This window comes from Alnus glutinosa, chromosome 2 (genome assembly GCF_958979055.1).
Source record: "Alnus glutinosa chromosome 2, dhAlnGlut1.1, whole genome shotgun sequence".
Taxonomy (NCBI): domain Eukaryota; kingdom Viridiplantae; phylum Streptophyta; class Magnoliopsida; order Fagales; family Betulaceae; genus Alnus; species Alnus glutinosa.
The window spans coordinates 26,742,504-26,765,677 of NC_084887.1; the positions used below are offsets into that span (position 1 = coordinate 26,742,504).

At 35.4% G+C, this 23,174-nt stretch overlaps 1 protein-coding gene and 1 pseudogene across 1 annotated transcript; one reads left to right on the forward strand and one right to left on the reverse strand.

The window, feature by feature from the left end:
- Window positions 1–2,644: 2,644 nt before the first annotated feature.
- Window positions 2,645–7,122, reverse strand: LOC133860422 (U-box domain-containing protein 12-like; annotated as a pseudogene).
- Window positions 7,123–9,199: 2,077 nt separating this feature from the next.
- Window positions 9,200–14,736, forward strand: LOC133860423 (transcription factor MYB114-like). The gene is made up of 3 exons (XM_062296034.1): window positions 9,200–9,317; window positions 9,492–9,621; window positions 14,256–14,736. The coding sequence occupies exons 1-3, from the start codon at window positions 9,200–9,202 to the stop codon at window positions 14,734–14,736; spliced, it is 729 nt and encodes a 242-aa protein (XP_062152018.1).
- Window positions 14,737–23,174: the final 8,438 nt, after the last annotated feature.

Sequence of the window (23,174 nt, forward strand, 5' to 3'; positions counted from 1 at the left end):
TATTTAATTTATTACTTTGAAATTTGTGTCACAATCTCATTTAGGGAGCAAATTTTGGAGAGAATTTTTAAAAGTATAGCATTTAGGTTTTTTTTTTTTTTTTTTTTTTAATGTATTTATTTATTTATTATACATGTTGTGCCAGGCAGATTTCTGGTGGCCGGGTTTGTAAGAAATTATATATGTGTCCCTATGACACATTTAATTTGTTGTAATGGTAACGGTTAAATAATTACTGTAACGATAATTATTTAATATTTGTATTAAATATGATTATTCCACATTATATTTCATGAGAAAAACGGTTTTTATATTTATTATTTATGATTTAATTCCCTAATGTAATGAGGAAAATCAGCTAACTAATGAACATGAGGAGTCCCTGTCCTACTTATAGAAAGAGCCATATGTATCTATCTATTAGCACTGACAGACATAGGTCAAAAGATCTTTTCTCTAATTTTAAGTTTTCTAGAATTCATGTTGTTGCAGAAAAGTTTATTCATCTCGCTTGAACAAAACAATAACTAAAAATAATTATAATTATTCTACTGCTTATTTAAATTAGCATTTGATTTATATTATGCTAACAGGATTGTGATTGAGTTTTGGAGCTCTGTCTTGATCGCTCTTACTTTTCTGCGTGTCTCTGATCTCAATTGTTTGTTTGGATGATGAGAAACGAAAAGACGCTTGAGGAGGAAATTCGAAAGTAGAAGTCTAGGATTAGCCGTACAATGCTTGTTTTGTCTGGCCTTTGTTCATCTTTATTGAATTTGTTATCATATGCATCTCGATCAGATCAATGAGAGGGCCCATTCAAAGGTGTCTCTCCCTTAGATAATGGCATTGTAATAGAAGCGTGGGCAGCTCAAACTCTAGGTGATTTAGACGGTCATTTAAGGCCTTCAATTCAATTGAATAAGATCCCAATTAATAATTATATAACAAATTTATATATTTTTTGAAAATAAAAATAAAAATTAAGGCACAAAAAAACATTTAAGGCTCTAATATGATAAAATTTTAATAAATAGTCTTTAATTAATGCCCCTACTTAATAATTGTACAATAAAAGTTATTTCTAGAACAAATTTTAAGACTTTAATATGGTACAAATTTAATAAATAGCTTCTAACTTAGGCTCTCAATCATGGTAAAAGTAATTACAATTTGAAAGTCTCATTATTCACATTCAGAAAAAAATATTCATAAATTCTTAAAAAATCCCGCTTATTTATAAGGGATAATTCCACCGTTGGTCCCTGTGGTATGTCATAATTATTTTTCACTCCCTATGGTTTAAAAAGTGCATAGGAGGTCCCTGTGATATGCAATAATTACGTTTTACTCTCTGGGTCGATTTTCCGTCCACCATTTTGATGGAATCTGTTAGCCCTACACGTCAGCGCCATGTGTCGCCACGTGTCCATCTTCATAAAAAATATAAATTTATTAATAAGTAAATAAATTTATTTATTTTTTTAAAACAAAAAAAAAAAAGAAGAAAAAAAAAAAAGAAAACTGGCAGGCTCCACCCCTTTGCCACCTTTTTCCTTTTTTTTTTTTTTTTTTGAATTTGAATTTTTTTAAAAAAATAAGTATTTTTATTTATTTTTTTAAAAAAATAAGTATTTTTATTTATTTTTTAATAAATTTATATTATTTTATTAAAATGGACATGTCAGCGCCACGTGTTGCCAATAAGATGGCGATATATGGCGCTGACGTGGCATTTGACGGAATTTGTTAAAATTTTTAACCGAATTTGACTGTAGGGATCGATTTGTAATTACTGCATATCACAGGGACCTCCCATGCACTTTTTAAACCATAGGGAGTAAAAAATAATTATGGCATACTACAGGGACCAACGGTGCAATTATCCCTATTTACTATTTTTAAAAGCCTCATTTTTACATTCATGAAATTAGTCCAACGTGCATAATTTTTCTTCAATGTTTATTTGAATTGAATGTTTAGAAAAATATGAAGTCTTCAAAGTGCATAAATTGTCATTGTTTGCATTATGCATAATAAATAGAATTACACTCTCGACGTCTTCAATGTCCAACAATTTTTTTTTTTTTTTTTTTTTTTTTTTTTCCGCATTATGTTCTATTACACATCAATCTTTATATAACTTATTTCCATTTTTCTAATTAGTTTTCTTTAAATATTATTATTTCATGTCTTTGAATCAAGTGATACGTTATTCTATATCTAATAAGTTATTAAAAAAAAAAAATTAAAATACACTTTTACAAATAGAAGAAAATGTTCTAATTGACATGTTAAGTAAAAGTATATTATATAAATATGGCAAAAATACAATTAACCCCCCCCCCAAAAGTTTGACTACTTTTTCAATTTTGCTTCCAATGTTTAAAACTTTGCAATGTGCTCCAACGAAGTTTCTAAATTTGTCAATGTGGCCAATCCATTAGTGATTTCCATTTGTTCTGATGGTAAAGGGCTTACATGCTTCGCACGTGATTTCTTTCATGCGAGCTTCTCCATTTTACCCTTAGTTAGACACGATCAATTACCAAACTGACCTTCAAATTTTTTATGTTGGATGACCTTGATCTTGTTCTCCTTCTCTTTTTCTCTTTTTCTTTTTTTTTTTGCCGAAACCTTCGGTCTATAGAAGGCTCACCAGAAGTGGAATCGCTCCCGACTGTCCGATTACGATCTTGTTCTCCTCTAATTGCGAGAGCTGGAGCAGAGCACACGCTGCTCTTTCTTTGACCATCCATGTCCTTGTCTTGAGGGCTTGAACCAAAGGCTTAATCGCTCCCGATGCAGCTATGTGCTCCTTGTTCTCTTCGCACAGTGAGAGATTCAAAATCGCCGTGATGCCGTTTTCTTGGAGATGAGGATCAGCGGAAGAGACCAACGAAATCAACAACTTCACCACACTGACTTTGGCAATTTTGAACCTATTTTCTAGCTTGGCAAGGAGTCTGATCTCCATGGCCGCTTGCTTTTGCTCCTCAATTGAATAGGACTCTAGGTTCGAGAAGGGTTAGCGGATCAGCTTGTCTGAGTTATCCGCCACATAGGAGATGAGGAGTCGCCGGCTCTCCGAAGAAGCTGTCTGAAACTCACTGGATCTGTCGCTGTTACAGTCCCTAAAAGCTGAGGAGTCGCCGTTGATACTCAGATCATTGAAGTTCCGCACCAAATATGTGTAATTCGCCCCCCGCCCCCCTTCCCGTCTCCATGGCGTCAATTTAGTAATTGACTGGGTCTAACTGAGGGTAAAATGAAGAAGCTCGCATGGAAAAAATCATGTGAAACACGTGAAACTCTTTCCGTTAAAGTAGACGAAAATCACTAACGGATTAGCCACATTGACAGATTTGAAAACTTTAATGGGACACATTGCAGAGTTTTAAACACTGGAGGCAAAATTGAAAAAGTGATCAAACTTCTGGGGGTTTATTTTATTTTCCCTGAAAATATTAAAATAAAATAAATTTAATTAATATTTAAATATAAAAAAAGAGCTCACTTAAACTTACTGACTTTGGCTTCAAAATTTATGGAGCTGCCTTGAATGGCATGGTTCTTATATAGATAATGGTATAAGTTTTGTAATGCGTAACGAATGGTTTGTGTAACGAACCATGTTGGTTTTTATTCGGCTAACAATCACTATTAGGAGGCTACTTTTGTTGTGTTTATCCACTTGATAAAAATTAATATTTGGGTGTCCGTGGCTTGTTATCTTGTTTGTATGTTTCGTTCTTTATCCAAAAAAAAGAGAAGGAAATATGCTAACTATATATATATCTTGTTTAATTTCACTCAAACTGATATTCTCTTTGCAAAAAAAGAAAAGAAAAGAAAAACATAATTTACTTATCTGTATTTTACTTTCCAAATTTCTTTCAAGAATAAGAAATTAAATTATATATGAGAGACTTTTCATATTATATATATAGCTCATTAATATTCTAAAGTGAGTGAAAATATGTTTTAAGTATGCAAGCTAGCTAATAGTTTATTTTTTTTTTCTCTTGAAAATTCCATATTTTAAGAGATTAGGCCTCATCCATTTGCAAGATGATGACAAAAATGACAAGTGCCGCCTTATTTTACATTAAATATTTACATTGGTTTATTTTCTAATTTACTATTAAGTAATAAAATTATCTATGAAATTTTTATATGTAGATTGTTCTTTTAAATTATGTGTTCAGAAATGTATATATTTACTTTTTATATATATTCTAACCGTATAATATACATAATTATAATTATCGGGAGTTATGAAGAATAATAATTTTATGAGCCTAGTTAATTTTAAACGAATTCGCGCCAAGGTGAATTTAATGAATCTGCCAATAGATCATTTGATGTTATATGAAATATATAATTGCACTTTTATTTGAAATGTCTATTTATTTCGTTCTTTCAATTTTATATTTTAATCTTGTCAACAGTTAACCAAAAATCCTAACTCCATCGTCGACTCGGCTTGAGGATGAAATCCCCATGGCCAACATCCTTTTTAGCCACATCTCTTCAATCGAGACCGACTCCTCCGAGTTCACCTCAACGGCAAATGGCAGGGTGATGATTAGGCCTATACAAATGGGGGCAGTTATAATCGCTTCGTAACCGTTAACCTTATAACTGATTTTAAATGCGATTATAAATTACCGCTAACCACCTAGGACGGGATAGTTAGCGGTTAATAACCCCTAACTGCTTACCATTTTATAATTATATATACACATTAAAATATATATAAACTATATTTTGAGGATTACAGAAAAAAGTCATTTATTGGTCTAAAGGTACAATTGATTTGTAACCAATTATTCAACTATAAATAAAGTGAATGATATACGATTTGATTGGGCGGAGCCAGCTTTTAGACTTTGAGGGGGTTAAATTGAAAAAAAAAAATTGGGAGGGCCAAAACTAAAAAGATAAAAGAAAAAAAAATTATGGGTAAATTTTTTTTTTTTTTTTTGAAAAAAGCTTGGGGCTTCAGGAGGCCATGAACTCTGAGGCTCTACCTAGCTACGCCTCTGGACTTGAAAAATAATGAACTACGTGGAAGGAGAGTTGGGGAAGCTTAACTTAAGTGTTTCTAACACAATTTAAAAATCAAGGTGTAAGTATTTGCACCATTCACAACTTTCTTCGTGCGCATGTTGAAGCAATACACGTATATAAATTTTGTGTTGGCTTAATTAAGTTGAAGCGGCAAAAGCCCTTACATAATAAGTGTTGTTGTTGTTGTTCTTATTAATTATTATTTTTAAAATAGGATCAAAATTAGTTCAAAAACTGATACAAAAAGTCCAAAAGTTCACATATAAAAAGTGGTTATCAAACTATCGGTTATAGATTTTAATAATATTTAACTGCTGGTTATAAAATCATCACTAACCGCCTAAACAGAGTGGTTACGGTTATTAAAATTCAATAATTATCTTAGGCAGTTGCGATTAATGGTTAGAGCCAATAACTATTAATCGTACCGCTTATATAGGCCTAGTGATGACAAAGAATTAAAGAGGTGTTTTCTTGTCCTCCTACAGCTCCATTATGGAGAAAGAAGGAGAATTTTTGGTGGCAGTGGGTGGTGATCGATGGTCGATGCATGTATGAGGTTGGTAGTTTGAAAGATGCTTTTAATTTTTAACCTGGATTGATAAAGGGACAACTTTTGGGCCTTTTTTTATTATTTTTTTTTTTTTTGAGAAAATTCGAAAGACTTTATTAATCAAGACCGTAGATCTTGCTCAGTAAGTACAATATTGAAGCGGAAGATTATTGATCAACGAATTTTTTTATTTTTTATTTTTTTCTAAAATAAAAGGTAGGGGTGTATATTTGGATAGATTTTTAAGATATGCGGATGTGGTTATTTACCACTTTCGCATACCCTTTATATATAATTAATGTATACATTTTATATATATTATAGTTAATATATTAAACACAATACAATGCTATCAACATCCAGTGGAATGTGTTATATTTAGGTAGTTTATGTTTTTTGTGTGTTATAAATTTGTAATATTTTTATTTTTATTTTTTTATGTTGGATTTGTAATTTTTTTTTTATATGTTTGTTGGCTTGATTTTTATGCTTATTAAATCATGGATAAAAAAACATATAAGGGTGTTTCTTGTAAGCATTTATTACTATTAATATTTTGAGGTCGTATCCCTTATCCATCATGCGTTTTTTTTTTTTTTTTTTCCTACATATTTTCGGTCTTACATTATGTTTTCAAAATAAGTTCAAAAGATTAAAAATCAGTCAAAATTATTTTTAAAAGCGTTTAAAATAAGCTCATTACCTATTTGCGGATAATGGATAATAACCACACTTAATAACCGGGCAGAAATTACGCGGATGCAGTTATCTAAAAGAGATATCCAAATTTTGCGATTGTGGGTACGGATATTACAAATAACTGCAATCGTATTCGCATGTACACCCTTAAATATAGCTTCAATTTTATTTATTTATTTTTAATTTTTTTTATATAGGTTCAAAATATATGATAGTATTGATTGAAAATTTGTAATCCTCGTGCGAGTGTAGAAATTTTTTATTATAACTTTCTTAATACTCAAGGGCAAAGGCTATTGAAAGTGGTCCAGCACACCGCAACCTTTTATGAGATGGTCGAGAGTCATGGCCATTGTGAGAAAATATGTAAGGTATCCATCATTAATTAATTGCAACTTTTGAAGAAAATACCATTGACGTCGATAAATTTTGTACTTTCAAGCATTTGACCACCGATGATTATTACATTGTTCATAATCGAATATTAATGCTCCATTTCTTCCGACGGAAACTATAATCAATATTAATGTTCCGTTTGTTTCGACGTAAAATAGTTTTCGTCGTAAAATGATTTTAGAGAAGTCATTTTTTTGAAAAATATTTTTTGCCGAAAGCATTTTTCGGTGTTTGGCGCGTGCGGAAAATCACAAATATTTTTGTTCAATCATATTAACCTATAAAAATCAATTTTTATTCAAAACATATAAATATTAATGAAAAATAATATAAAAATTACTGAAGACAAGATTCCGTCACTGACCGACAGGATTTCAGCTACTTTTACCGAATTCCGCCATTCCGGCTACTATAGCCAGAATCCAAGATAAATGCCGGAATCCGAACAGTTTCGTCGGAATCTGGGTTGGTCGGATTCCGGCATACTGGCCGGAATCGCCAGAATTCGGCCGTTCTGGCCGGAATTTTCTAGCCAGATGCTACCGGCCGGCTGTTCTGGCTTGATCTATCCTGCCAGCCGGGATGTTCTGGCAGATCCGGCCAGTCGACCGGAATCTGGGCTGACCGGATTCCGGCGACGATTGTCGGATTCTGTCGTCGGATTCCGGCGACATTGCCCGAATGCTGTTGGATTTCGGTACCGGCAAGATTTTGTTGATGGTCGACTGCTTGAAGTGAAGGTCGACTATGTCGTTTAATAGGGGTCGAATGCGTCTGGGGTCTTCAGAAAATGATTTACGCTTTTAAAAAGCGTAAATCATTTTCCTAAATTTACTAAACATTTTTGGTCAAATAGAAATCATTTTCCAGTTGACTATTATTTTCGCCCCTACCAAACACCGGAAAATGCCGAAATCATTTTACGCCGAAACAAACGGAGCATTATTCTTTTTTAAAAGGAGAAAATGCAAAATAGGTTTATCTAATTTATTTGATTTGCAACTACTTTCATCATGTGGTGTCAAAATAAGCTCAAAATTTTCTGAGGTATGTAAAAAAAAAAAAATTTGCTTACTACATTTAAATTATATTTATTGATTTAATAGATTTTTTTAGAGTGATATTGACTTAAATAAGACACATGTTATAATTTTATTGACTATAATGTGTCATACTATCGAAACTTCTTAATGTAGTTGACATAATTTAACTGTGGAGAGTAAAATATTTTTGACATACTTCAAGAGAATATTTCTTTCTTTTTCTTTTTCAATATTTTTTCCATCTCTTCATCTAATTGATTTTACATATTAGAATATAGTAATATTCATTGGACAAAGTTTTCCTTCACGTTGGTAAAATTGTCACCTATTCTAGTATTCTTTGACCATGTGAAAAGCAAAAAAATAAAAATTATGTACTTTGAATTGAATCCGTGTTTTTTACGCAAGGAAGTTTGTACGGTGTTCTTTTTTCACAAAGGCTTTATTTTTAAATTTAATTATTAAATTGTGGTATGTCTTTAGAGCATTTAATTCTCAGGTTGAGTTTAAAAGATAACTTTATCTTCTTCTTTTTTCTTAAACATTATACTTGAGCTATGTGAAGAAAATAATAGAAATCATCAGAGTTGAGTTAACGTGTTGATTTTGTATGTTAGATTAGAGACTTAATTTGAATTGAATCCCGTAGTGATCATCTACTTGGGTTTATAGATTATAATACATTTACACTCAAAAAGAAAAAGGTCCAAAAAGGTTTAAAGAGAATATTTCTTTCTTTTTCTTTTTCAATATTTTTTCCTAACTTGAAATTGGAAAAGAAAATAAAAATTTCAAAGACAATAAATTTATTGAAGAAAATGGATTATATCATATTTTTTTTTTTTTTTTTTTTTTGAACACAGTGCTGTCTTCTTCCATTCAAACTGATAGAACAACTCCCCAAAAGGGGTACAAACCAGTGAAGAAAACATTACAAACAGGGCACTAGTAACAAATCTAACGCCCAAAGGCGAGAAATAGGCCCGATATCTAAATCTGTATCTTTTAACTTTTTGAAACATAGGAAGACCCAAATAACATATTATTTTTCCTCTTAACAGGATTTTTTTTTTTTTTTTTTTTTTATTTTTTTTAAAAAAATGGGTGTTCATTAGGGATAATATATATTTTTCCCAACTTTTGGGGGCCGTAAATTATTTCCCCTACTTTTTCTTTTGGGGGGTGCGTGGGCTTGGTTGGTCTATGTATAGGAAGCCTTCAGCCTTGGACAATTTGTGGTGTGGTTTGAAACACGTGGATTTTGTGGATATTGGAAATGGTCTATATATTGGAAGTCTTGGACTCCTACCTTTTGCGTACTACCTAAATAAAGGTAGTGTCTCGGACTCTTGCCTACGTAAGTGAAAGCCAAACGTGCTTTTTGGCACTTTCAGTCATTTTTAGTGAAGGACCAGTACTCTTCGATAGGCCCTCCATGGAGCGCTCTTTCAGTGTGCGAAAAGGTGCATGGACTGAAGAGGAAGATATCCTTCTGAGGCGGTGCGTTGAGAACTATGGAGAAGGAAACTGGCATCAAATTCCTCTCAGAGCAGGTAGTACAGGATGGAGATCAGGGAGAGAGAGAGAGAGAGAGAGAGAGAGAGAGAGAGAGAGAGAGAGAGAGCAATTGTTTAACATTCTTTTATTTGATGTTTTTTTTTTCCTCTCTTAAACATTAATCCGAGGAAATAAAATGGAAGTTCTGTTTTCAATAATGCAATTTGCAGGGTTAAATAGATGCCGGAAAAGCTGTAGAATGAGGTGGTTGAACTACCTAAAGCCAAATATCAAGAGAGGAGGCTTCGCCGCAGATGAAGTTGATCTAATTATCAGGCTCCATAAACTCTTAGGCAACAGGCAAGTCCAGTTAACACAATTAATACTCCAACTGATCATAATATTAATACAGGATGGATGGTCAGTAGTTAGACATGCATGCAGCTGATGCAAATATATAAAACCATCAAATGAATAACTCGATGCTTCTAATTTCTTTTTTCCTTTTCCCGATCGATCGAGAACTGATATCGATCTTTATATATCTGGATGAGATCAGAGAGAGAGAGAGAGTACTAATCTTAACCAAGGCAGTTCCGAGCGTGGCCAAATGATTTGAGAAAAGAAGCTAGGTTTGTGCTCAAGCTTGTTCTTAGTATTCTGTGTATATGCGATTGTCTTAGTATTCTAATCCAACGCTAGCTAGCTCCAGTTTGTTCATGCTATGCGTGTCGAAAAGTCCGGTACAACAATAGGGATATATTGTAACGGTACGTCCACCAAATGTAGACTCAACACGCAACCAAATAATTAAACAACCAAACTAAAAATTACACTAATATATTGAAGAACTATATATCTACTAATTAACATATACGTAAACCTTACTTCCTGGTAGTTTTACCATATACTACTGTTGTAAGACGACGCGCTCCTCACATGTCTCTACTCAAACTCTTTTATAGTCCCGAATTCTTACCAATTCCCACTGTAGACTTCTTGTTGTCTCTTCAAAATGTGTAATCACAGCACCGTGTTGGCTTCTTTAAAACTTTAAGATATCAACACAAAGATCTTCTTGGAGTACATTCTCAAGCGACTTGTGCAGTATCACACAAAGCTCTTTGACTTGATCTCTCACAAACTCTCTAGGAGATTTTCTAAAATTTTGTGTATGAGGGAAAGTAGTTATTTAAATGGAAATTTGTTGACTTTCGGATACAATAAGTGAGTGCATGGACGCAGCAAGGGTTTCGTAACCCTAACCGACTATCTTGTCCATACTTAAATCTGTTCCGTCCGGACGCACCTATTCCAGATCTGCACTATCGGTAGTACCGTCCGAACACCCTTGCTAACAAGATGTTCCTGGAACTCCAACTGTCTGGACATATCATTAATTTGTCTATTTGGACACCCTTGAACCCGAGAGAGCCTGTTTGCTTAGCTGTCCGATCTCTTAACGTACACTTTCAAATCGTACATTTTAAAATCGCAAACCCAAACGAATCTTTAGTATTCTAATGCATGGCTAGCTCTAGCTAATATGTTCATGATATGCGTCTTAATTAGGACTGCAATTAAGTTTTGAAGGTTTTTTTTTGTGGTCTTCGATCATGTATTTTTCTTTTTCTTCTTTTCTTTTCTTTTCTTCTTCTTCTTTGTTTTTTTTTTTTTTTTTTTTTTTTTTTTTTTTTTTTAATTTTTTTTTAATGTCTAAGTTTTGTAGCTATTTTGATATTTCTGATGATAGCAATGTCATACGATGCCATCAATCATTTTCTTTTGCATGCATGAACTTGCAAAACTCACTCGACGAATCATTCTTTTTTCCAAATACCGCATATATTTACTCAAAATAGATTTCACACCATTTATACTTCATGTAAGTATAAGGTATGCATGTTTGATAATAAAGTATTCATGCTACAAAGATTGATAAAAAGGTTTTCACATGAGTTTTACTCACATTGTTCGGAGAGATTCCCTTATTACATGGCCTCAAACTTTCTAACTCTGTTTCTTGCAAAAGGTTCTACTATTAGTCGCACGATTAAACTAAAACGCAACTAAAATCCTAAAATATAAACTTTTAGACATTATATCTACCACACTTACCATTCGATCAGTATAGGGGCCATTCAAATGTTTTGACTAATCGCTCGGTTCTTGGTCATTTGAACGTTCTCTGAATTGAAATCGTAAAACTCCAAAAGGTTCTACCTTTAATTACCCTACCAAGCTTGTTCCAAGGCCCAAATAGACTTTTTACCACTACTCTAAGCACCAAATAGAAACAAAACACCAGAGTCCAAATCTTGTAACCAAAAATCTAACTTTTCTTAATTCCAAAAACATAAAGCTTCTCTTAAACTACTCCAAAAAATAAAGATATTCATGTTATCACCTTAAATAGTAGAAGATCTATTCTTAAACGGTAAGGAAAATGAAATAATGGATGTCATCGAAAAACTCAAACTTAATTTCTAACTCAAGAATCATCATCAAACCAATAATAAATCAAACTAAAGACTCTCTAGCAACAACCGAACACACACCTCCACGAAAATACACCCTACTTAGAAGCAAACAAATTTTAAACAAGTACAAATTATGAAACACACCGTACCAAACCCTCTAAAGATCCTTCATTCTCCTATCTCTATAGGGTTTGGTAACTGCAAAGGGGCAATTAACCTAACCACCATAAGGCTAGCTTTGATCGAGGTGCCTTCCTTCCTAAAGCATGAAAATTTTGTCCAAAATGGTTGGTCGCAAATGCTGTTAATTATTGGGAATATATTGTACCCTCTAACTCTTAGCTAGAGGGTACTTTCTATTTGAAGAGAGGGGCATGGATCGTCTAGCTAGGTGTTGTTAGCTTCCAGAGTAGCTATAGGCATGTATACCAAATGTATGTTTTTTCTTTTTCAGAGTTGTTCCCTTAAGGCCCATTTGACCAAGAGAAATACTATACATACTCCACAAATCTACACTTTTAAGTATATATTCATTGACGTTCGTCAATAGTAAAAAGTCACTATTGGATTCATAATCTAATGGTAATTTTCATTGCTACACCAGCAAGTATGCACATAAGAGTATCAACTTGGGAGTACATGTAGAATTTATCTTTGATTAAATCTATTCAGCTCCAGTTGTTTGTATTTATTGGTTTCCTAGCTAGAGGATGTGGGAGCTGAGGTTCCTTATTTGTTTTATTCCCTAATCCTTTTGGGGTGGGATGTTTAGGTGTGCTTAGGGATTGTTCTAGGTGTATCTTGAATTTTTTGTTTAACCTACTTTTTTTCTGACTTATTTTTTTCTTTCTTTTTAACTAAACACTTATCAAACAAAAATCCAGCTGGAGTTATGTAGCTCAGTCTGCTTACAGTAGAGCTAGTTTTTTTTTTTTTTTTTATTTTTTTTATTTTTTTTAAATTTTTTTTTTTTTTTTTTTTTTATTTTTTAACCTAATCACAAAGTACACTGTCACTACACCATGCATATGTATAGTTTTTTAAGCAATCAAATTTATATACTATTTTAGTGTTATTAGTTTTAAAGATCCAAAGACGAGAAAATTATTTTAGTAATTTAGAAATGGATATGTAGGATAAATTGTAATTGTGCTTTGACTAATATAAAAATAATAAATAGATAAAAAAAAAAAATTATAGTTTGAGTAGACCTTTAGATAGAGCTCAAACTCGTTTGACTATATAGCTAAGTAATGTGGCTTGTGGCTTGTGGCTTGTGGCTTGTGACTTGTGACTTGTGAGTATATATGCACAATACCTAGATAGAGGCTCGAGGGCAAGCCTGAGAAACAGTTTAAATTTAAACAGTCTTTTATGTTCCGTTTGTTTTGACGTAAAATGATTTTCGTCGTAAAATATTTTTAACAAAATTATTTTTCAGGAAAATATTTTCCATCGAAAACATTTTTCAGTGTTTGGTGCGTACGAAAAAATTATCAACGGCGAAAAATCACCGGTGACAAGATTCTGTTACTGACCGGCAAGATTTCGGCCAGTTTCACCGGATTGCGGCTACTTTTGTCGGATTCTGACAATAAATGCTGGAATTCGACAATTTTGACATAATCAAAGTTGGCCGGAATCTAGCAATTTGTGCCGAATTCGGGCCAAAATGGTCGGAATCTGACCAAAATTGTAGGAATCTAGCCAAAATGGTTGGGATTCAGCCATTCTGGCCAGGGAATGGCTGGATCCTGGCCATCTGGCAGGAATTCAGTCGTTCTGGTCAAATCCCGACCAGCTAACCTGGATCTGGTCGTCCTGGCCAGGTAATGGCCTGATCCCGACCAACTGGCTGAAATCTGGCCGTTCTGGCTAGCTGGCCGAAATTCGACCGTTCTGGCTAGTTTTGCTTGTATCTGGGCTAGTCGGATTCCGGCGAAGGTGGCCAGAATCCGGCAACAGTGACAGGACATAGTAGGATTCCAGCACTAGCAAATTTCCGGCGATAGTCAACTGCTTGAGCATGAAGGTCAACTACGTCATTTAAAAGAGTTGAATGCGTCTGTCATCTGAGGAAAATGATTTACGCTTTTAAAAAGCATAAATCATTTTCCAAAATTTACTAAGCATTTTTTGTCAAACGGAAATCATTTATTTTCGCCTTCTCTAAACACTGAAAAATGCCGAAATCATTTTCTAAAAAACATTTTACGCCGAAACAAACGGAGCATTAGAGTTTGGTAGGAAGAACTTCTATTCAATGTGAATGAGAATGGAAAGGATCCCAAACTTTCCTTCAAGCTCATTCTAATTAATTACATTACATATAATTTTGTTAATGAGAACAAACGAAGTCTGACCCTTCTACTTTCTCTAGCTCTCTTTCTTTTTTTCCCCTTATTTTTTATGCATGCTAATGCATGTGGTCTTCTTTTGTAGACAGGTTTAAGGGTTAATTGAATATATACTTATTGAACATTTTGGTGACATTTATATTCTTTGTTTGTGTAGATGGTCACTAATTGCTGGTAGGCTTCCAGGAAGAACTGCTAATGATGTGAAGAACTTTTGGAATACACACCTAGGCAAGAAGGGAGTTTCTAGCATCAAAGACACAAAAGAAAAAGGACAAGGCATTGTGAAAGTGAATGTGATAAAACCTCGACCTTGGACTTTCTCCAAAAAATTGACTTGGTTAAGTGGGAAACCTAAAACTACAGAAAGCTTTAAACCAGAGGACAATGTGAGCAACATATCTCCAGCGTCGGAAAGTAGGATTAAGTGGTGGGAAAGCTTGTTAGATGACAAGGAAGATGATGAAAGAGCCACATGCTCCGTAAATGGGTTAGATAAAGAGCCCGACAGAGATCTTTCGGCCGAGAAAATAGAACCAGAAGCAAAAGTTTGGAACACTTTTGATGAGGATGATCCGAGTTTCTTGGCTGACTTCTCTTTTGACATGAGCCTTTGGGATTTTCTCAATGTTGACTAGTAATTTTAAAATTAGAAATCCTAGTCCTTTCTTTAGTAGGATTGTCATTAATTATGAATCTAATCCATTAGGATTTAATCCTATTTATTCTCTATTTGTGCATCTTTTTTTGAATAATAAATCTGATTTCATTCAAAAAACTAACATAGCAAAAAACGCTCTACAAAAACAAAGTCCTAGACTTTGAAGAAACAGTCCCCGACTCCCCTGGATACAATCCGGAATACAATCAAGCCATATTTTAGTGGAACCATATTGAACATCCATTTGAGCAAGAATATGGGCAACAAAGTTACCCCCCCACCCCCTCGCCACCGCCCCGTTTGGTGTGAACAATCCGCTAATCCTGAAAACTCCACATGATCTCTCTAATGTCTTCCACAATTTGTCCATGCCGAGTCCAATTAAATCCTGTTTTAGAAAAGGATTGAACCACCTGTAACGAATCACCTTCCAAAATAATATTTGAGAAACCCCTGTTGCGACAATACTTTACAACACGTAGAGCAGCAATAGATTCAGCCACAACTGGATCCATACATGTGTCAAGAAAAAATCTACTAGTAGAATGGACCCTTCCATTTGAATCTCGTACTATAAATCCCATCCCATCTTTCTAGATGTTGAATTCAAAGCAGCATCCCAGTTTGTTTTAAGAGTACCAGGAGGAGGTGGTTTCCATCGGACCACGTCAGGCGGGCCCAGCAAATTGTCAACTGGAGCCCCCACAACTCGTTTGATTTCCATAGCTGCTCGATAACCTTCTATGAATTTGGTAGCTGAAATTATAATTTCGTTAGGGTGATTGAACTCTCCACCATGAACAGCTGAGTTTTGCCTAAACCAAATTATGCGTGCCACTTCTGCATGCCTATCAAATTCCTCATTTGTGCAGCTCTCAATCAGATGTTCGATCACCTCAACAAAGGAATTCCTAGACACAACACTCTACTGAATTTTACAGTCACAATCTCCCCGCACATCCGAAGCCGAGGGACAGTCCCAAAGGACATGCTGAGCAGTCTCCTGTGCATAATTACAAAAAATACATGATGAATCTAAGACAATACCTTTCTTCTGCAGATTATCTTTTGTGGGAAGAATATTGTGACAAGATCTCCACAAAAACATTTTGACCGGATTTGGAACATGCATTCCCCATATAGTTTTCCACAATGAATAGGAATTTGAATTGTGAGAACTTTCCCCCTGATCAACCTCTTTACTATCTTTCTCCAAATGATAAGCGCTTCGAACCTTGAACTCACCTGTTGATGTCCCCCTCCATATTTGCAAATCCGGTTGACCATATCTACTAAGATGAATAACAGTTATGCAATCGGCTTCCTCCTTACTAAACATGGAATAGATGAGAGGAACATTCCACCACCTCGAATCAGGATCAATAACAGCACTCACTGTAGCATCCATAGGAAGCATCGTCCGAGGTGATTGGACTGCATACGTCATTGGAGAAGGTAACTACTTGTCCCCCCAAATCTTCACTGAGTTCCCATTTCCAATCTACCATAACAGACCCTCATTCAAAAGCTCTTGAGAGGATAAAATGTTACGCCATGCAAATGAAGGACGTCGTCCTATTGTAGCTTCCTAAAAAGAGCGCCTAGGATAATATTTTGCTTTTAAAATCTGCCTTGCCAAACTAGTGGGATTATGAATTAGCCGCTATCCCTGCTTAGCTAACATCACTCGGTTAAAGCACCTCAAATCACGAAAACCTATACCTCCCTTGGTTTTGAGAAACCCCCCCCCCCCTCCCCCCCCCAAAAAAAATCGTTCCATCAAAGAATTAATTTCCGTACTCAGCCCCACAAGAAGAAGGAAGGCGCTCATTATGTAAGTCGGGATAGCCTGAATCACCACCTTAAGAAGAATCTCCTTACCCAGCATGGGACATAAATTTGTTCTTCCAGTCATGTAGTCCTTTTCAAATCCTGTCCTTAATGCTCTTGAATTCACTCATCCTAGATTTGCCTACTAGAGCAGGTAGCCCAAAATATTTGTCATATCTCTGAGTGCTGGGAACACCTGATAACTAAAGAACACAATCACAAGCCTCTTGACTTGTGTTACGGCTAAAGAAAATAGATGTTTTTTCTTTATTCAGCTGTTGTTCAGAGGCCTTCGCATATTGCTCCAGAAGTTGGGACAAACGTTCCCAATCCCTTGAAGTAGCCCTGCAAAACAATAAGCTGTCATCCGCAAAAAATAGATGATGTAAACATGAGGTCCCTTAAGAGATGACAGATGCCTTGTGAGCCAACCCGATTATTTGGATTTGTACAGCATTGTGCTAAGGGCTTAAACACATATAATAAACAGGTACGATGAAAGATAATTGATCTCCTTGACGGATCCCTCTAGCAGGCTGGAATTGGTTAGTTTGTTGCCCATTGAGGAGTATGGAGAACTGGACTGATTTGAGACACTGCATGATTAACTCCCTCCATTTTGGTGCAAACCCCATCCTCCTCATCACCGCATCCGAAAAACTCCATTCAACCATGTCATATGCCTTGCTCATATTTAGTTTCATAGGAACATACCTTGTTTTCCCCCAATGACGCGTTTGCATAGAATGCAACGTCTCATAAGCCGCTAATTGCTATAAGAATGTCGTTTCCTATAATTAAAGCCCATGTCAATAAACTTTTATATTGTATGTAAAAATTAGTTTGAGCTTTTATAAAGAAAGAAGCTCAAGATTAGTGTATTTTTTCTTGATACTAGTGAAATGATAATTTTGCTAAATCAGGATAAAATTCATTAATGGTTATGTGTTTTATATATATATATATATATATATATATATATATATTCACATTTTAGTTTTTGAATCACACTTTTGTTCGATAATGGTTATAAGCATTTTATATTCATGTAAAAAATTATTATTGTTACTAGCAAGTATGTAGTTGGTGTTGTTGATGTTAGCCCCCACACAATAAAAAAGAGGAAAGGGCGGCGTGTTACGTGCCTAACCATGTAATAGATAAATAAAGGTAGTTTGAAGAACCTTAATACCTCCTAAATCAACTTAAGAGCTTAATAATAATAATTTTTGCTAATTTATTCGTCAACCCAATAGATTTATATAGAGTTACAAAGAAATGTGATAAATATAAACTACTCTCGATCATAGAGATGTATCCTATAAATATCCTATTATTAATAATTATTAATAAAGATAATACACAACTGCTTAGGGATTACATACTATCCCTTTATTACCTACTTAACGCTCAAATAGATAAATAATAACTAAATAACAAAGATACATAATAACCAAATAAATAACAAATACACATGACTGCTTGTGATCGAGCTAGCTCTTTTGTTCTCATCCTTTGTCCCATCTAGTACGTAACATGGCGCCACAACAGTCACCAAATCCAGGGGCAGAGCCAGCAAGGAAACCCCCTCTCGACCTTTGTCTAAATAATTAATTATTTATTTAAAATTTTTTGTCTAGGTAGAGTTGTCCACTCTCACTCACTCATAGGCATCAAGGGCATCAATTACTGGTGATTTGGATAGAAATTTGTATAACGAAGCCGTAGGCTTTCTCAAACTAGAATTAATAAAACTTGAAAAAGACAAACTCGTATAACAAGATCCAAAACCCACACCAAATTGAAAAAGGTTAAATGCTTCACAGGTACTTGTGGTTTGGACCGGAATTAAATAGTTATCTCGGTTTCAAAAAATGTCATGGATGGTACCTATCTTTAATAAGAAAACCTAGTTGAAATTTCTGTCTGGATTCTGTACGTCCATTTTTTTAATGGCAGTCTACGTCACCCTGCTTAAAATACTGACACTTGTCTCAAATCCTTTGTGACGGTGTATCATAGGTGATGTCCATGCTTTTACTATTACTTAGACAAAAAAATTATTAAAAAATTACTTCTTTTATTAAAAAAAAATTAGGAGAAAAATATTGGGGGTGGCCAACCACTCCATAGCCAAAATGGGGGTGATCGAAACCACCCCCAAAAGGCCAAAGCGAAATATATATATATATATATATATATATATATATATATATATATATATATATATATTGTGAGGATTGGCTCTTGGGGGTGGCCGAAGCACCCCCATACCCATTGGTCTTAGGTAGCTAGGCCACCCTCAAGGCATTTGCGGGTGGTTTCGGCCACCCCCGTTCGGCCATGGGGTGGCTGGCCACACCCATTTTGGCCTTGGGGGTGGTTTGGCCACCCATTGTTTGGCAATAGCCTATAGGGGGTGATTCGAGCCACCCGGTATTTACCTCTTAATTTTTTTTTAAGAAAAAATATAATTTTTTAATAATTTTTTTGTTTACATGACAGTAAAAGCATTAGTATCACCTGTGATACACCGCTATGTAAGATTCAAGATAAGTGTCAGCATTTTAAGCGAGGTGACATGGACTGTCGTTAAAAAAATGGATGGAATCCAGACAAAAGTATCAACTTAATTTTTTATTAAAGACAGGTACCATTTGTGACACTTTTTAAAATGAAGCCGGCTATTTGATTCTAGTCCAAATCTGTGGAGTATTTAACCTTTTATAAAAAGATCAAAGCTTGGATCGAAATTCGCACATAACCCAGAGGTTGAAAACAAAACTGAGATGCCAAATCTTGCAGAAAACTAAGATTTGAAAGGAGACACAATAACAATAAGAACAGAAGGCAGAACAGGCTATAAGAATGGAAGATGGATATTTTGTTTGTTCATTTGTGAATAAGACAGATAAGAGAGATGAGAGACAGACTGATAAATCCCTCATTCATTCCTTTTAATACTTAATGGGAGAAAGAACCTTGTATTCTTGTGGTACACATTTCTATATGTCAACAAGCAAGCAAATAACAAAAGGCCCTTGTAAAGAACTTAATATCTTTTACTGTAATTTATGTTGTAATGCAAAGGTAGTTATATGAATGGTTGATTGTTTAGAATGGTAATTAGGAAATGATGTATGAATAGGAATGGGTAGAACAACTGCCGTAGCTATATTGAATGGATCAAAGGAACATAGGTCTGAGCAATTCGAGAAGCCCAGGGTCTTCCAAGTCACAAAGAACAAACAGGCTAAAACTTTCAATGGATTATTACATGGCTTAGTAAAACTACTTAAAGCCCAAACAAAAAGACAAGTAACAAATCCAGCCCTAAAATTCAGGCTGAATTTTCGGCCCATGCACGTTCCTGTATAATAGCAACGTGCGTGATATCCCCTTCCCCAAAACGCACCGGTTAGCTTCACCAACTGTAATCCAAGCATCCAATCCACGTCAGCTGTAATCCACCTCCTAGTGAAATGCTCACCAGCTGTATTTCACTTCCTCGTTGAGTGCACGAGAGGATGCCACGTGTTTTCCAAAAACATCTATCTACAAGCCTTCGTTTCTCTTCTCCAACCCTAGCAACTTCTAGCAGTTGTTGCCTCCTCTCTCAAACATAACCGTTCGGTTATGTCTGAGATGCACATAACAAATGCCCCTTCTTTAAAACACCTTGCCTACAAGGTGTGGGTAGGTGTCTTGCAATTTGTACAAAAGTTCCCAAGTGTTATCTTCTCTTAGTGCGCCACATCATTGGACCAGCACCTCAGTTGCGGGCCGGCAGCCAATCTTCCACATCTGACGCTCCAAGATGGCCTCAGGTTCGGGTCGCAACTCCCCATGCCAATCAAATGGTGGCAGAGTAGGGAAAGGTAAGACCTGTTGCCCCAATTTCTTCTTTAAGCATGAAACATGAAATACAAGATGTATTTTCGATTCTGGGGGTAGATCAAGCTTGTGTGCTACTGATCCTATTTTTCTGAATGATCTGATAGGGACCAAAGAACCTGGTGGAAGCTTCAGATTTCTGCGCAGGGCCATTGATTTCTGACGGTAAGGTTAAAGGCGTAGGTAAACCCAGTCCCCTATCTCAAAACTCCTCTCTGTTCTGAGTTTGTCAGCATAAAGTTTCATCCTACTTTGTGCTTTCTGCAAATTTTCCTTCAATAGCTGAATAATTTGTTGCCTGCTCTTTAATTGACTGCCAACTGCTGCATTGGCTGTAGTACCTGAAACAAAGGATAACAGCCTAGGGGGAGGATACCCATATAAAGCTTCAAATGGAGTGAACCCCGTAGAAGAATGGTGGTTAGTGTTATACCACCATTCTACCTTAGGTAACCATTGAGTCCAAGCCGTAGGCTTCATTCCAACATAACATTGGAGATACCCTTCTAAACACTTATTTAAAGCTTCGGTCTGACCATCTGACTGAGGACGGTAAGCTGAACTAAAGGCCAAATTAGTCCCTTGCAACCGAAACAGTTCCTTCCAAAAGGAACTAGTAAAAACAGCATCTCTATCAGAAACTATAGTTGGAGTAGACCATGTAGTTTAAAGGCTTGAATAAAGAATAAGTTGGCCACTGTCACTGCTGTGTAAGGATGGGACAGGGAGAAGAAATGACCATACTTAGTCAGGCAATCCACAATAACTAGGATCACACTGTGACCATGGGAGAGAGGTAATCCATCTATAAAATCCATAGAAATATCAGACCAACTCTGACTTGGAATGGGTAAAGGTTGTAATAACCCTACAGGATGGACATTCTCAACCTTAGAACCTTGACATACTGAACATTTCCTGATCAACTTTTGGATATCCTTCCTCATTCCAGGCCAATAGAAATCAACTTTAGCTTTTTGAATTGTTTTATGATACCCCGAATGACTAGCTTGGGGATTTGAATGAATGTTATGCAGAATTTTCTCCTTAAAGGGGGAGGACTTAACTATATAAATTCTACCCTTCTTCAATATTAAGTCCTACTGTAAAGTAAAACCCTTAGGAGCATTAGAGCCTTCTTTCAACTGTTGTAACAGATTTTGGGTCTCTGGGTCTGTAGAGTAACTGAGCTTCAACTCCTGTAACCAAGTAGGTGTAAGAAAGGAGATTAAAGAACAAGTAGATTCCTGCAACCCCGGATCTTCAAACACTCAAGATAAGGCATCTATGACCTTATTTTCCTTTCCTTTCTTATACTCAAGAACAAAGTCATAGCCCAACAGCTTAGACATCCACCTTTGCTGAGTAACTGTATCCACTTTCTGCTCTAATAGAAACTTTAAAGATTGCTGGTCAGTTTTAATAATAAAAGACTGACCTAGGAGATATGGTCTCCACTTCTGAACTGCTAAAACTAAGGATAATAACTCTTTCTCATATGTAGAAAAGAAAGAGCTTTACCTTTTAGAGCCTGACTCATAAAAGCAATCGGTTGTCCTTCTTGCATCAAAACTACTCCTATTTCGAGCCCACTAGCATCACATTCAATCGTAAAAGGCTTAGTAAAATCTGGCAGCCTCAAAACTAGTGGGTGTGTGACTGCATGCTTAAGTGCTTGGAAGGCCTTAGTAGCATCTTCACTCCACTTAAAAGAATTTTTTTTGAGTAAGGTAGTTAGAGAAGCAGCAATAACCCCATAGCCTCGGATAAATTTTATATAATATCTGATAAGTCCCAAAAAACCTCGTAGAGACTTAATTGTTGAAGGTGTTAGCCAATTAGACATTGCTGTAATTTTAGAAGGGTTAGTGCTCGCCCCCTATTCTGAAATAAAATGGCCCAAGTAATCAATCACCCCTACCCCAAATCTGCACTTGGACTTCTTAGCATACATTGATGAGTGTACAACACACTTAGCACTTGTCGCAAATGACCCTCATGTTCCTCAGCTGACTTGCTATACACCAAAATGTCATCAAAGAAAACTAAGACAAATTTTCTGAGGAAAGGCTTGAAAACTTCATTCATTAAGCCTTGAAACGTAGAAGGTGCATTGGTTAGCCCAAAAGGCATAACCAGAAATTCATAGTGACCCTCATGGGTCCTAAATGCTGTTTTAGGAATGTCCTTCTCCTTTACTATAATTTGAGGTATCTCGATCTGAGATCCAACTTCGAAAATATTCTAGCACCAAAAAGTTCATCCAGCAGCTCATCAATGACTGGAATTGGAAATTTATACTTTATAGTTTCGTGGTTCAAAGCCCTATAATCCATACACATTCTCCAACTCCTATCAGCCTTCCTAACCAGTAAAATGGGTGAAGAAAATGGGCTTTGATTGGCTCGAATGACCCCTGATTTTAAGAAGTCCCAGGCAATTTTTTCAATTTCTGTTTTTTGATAATAAAGGTATCTATAGGGCCGAACACACACTGGCTTCGTGTTTTCCTTCAACAAAATTCTGTGGTCATGGGTCCTCATAAGAGGTAGCCCTTTAGGTTCTTAAAAAATAGCCTGCAATTTAGTCAACAACTTCTCAAACAAGGGATTAATAGTTTCTGTAGGTGCAGGATCCTCGCCGCCCATCAACTGTAACAGCACCTCTTTATTAGAAGACTGCAGAAACTTA

What these genes read in the sequence shown, in the direction of transcription:
- LOC133860423 (XM_062296034.1), top strand. Translation starts at nt 9,200, where the DNA reads ATGGAGCGCTCTTTCAGTGTGCGAAAAGGTGCATGGACTGAAGAGGAA. An exon ending in TCAAATTCCTCTCAGAGCAG is followed by an intron (nt 9,318 to 9,491) that starts GTAGTACAGGAT and finishes TGCAATTTGCAG; the next exon opens with GGTTAAATAGATGCCGGAAA. An exon ending in CATAAACTCTTAGGCAACAG is followed by an intron (nt 9,622 to 14,255) that starts GCAAGTCCAGTT and finishes TTGTTTGTGTAG; the next exon opens with ATGGTCACTAATTGCTGGTA.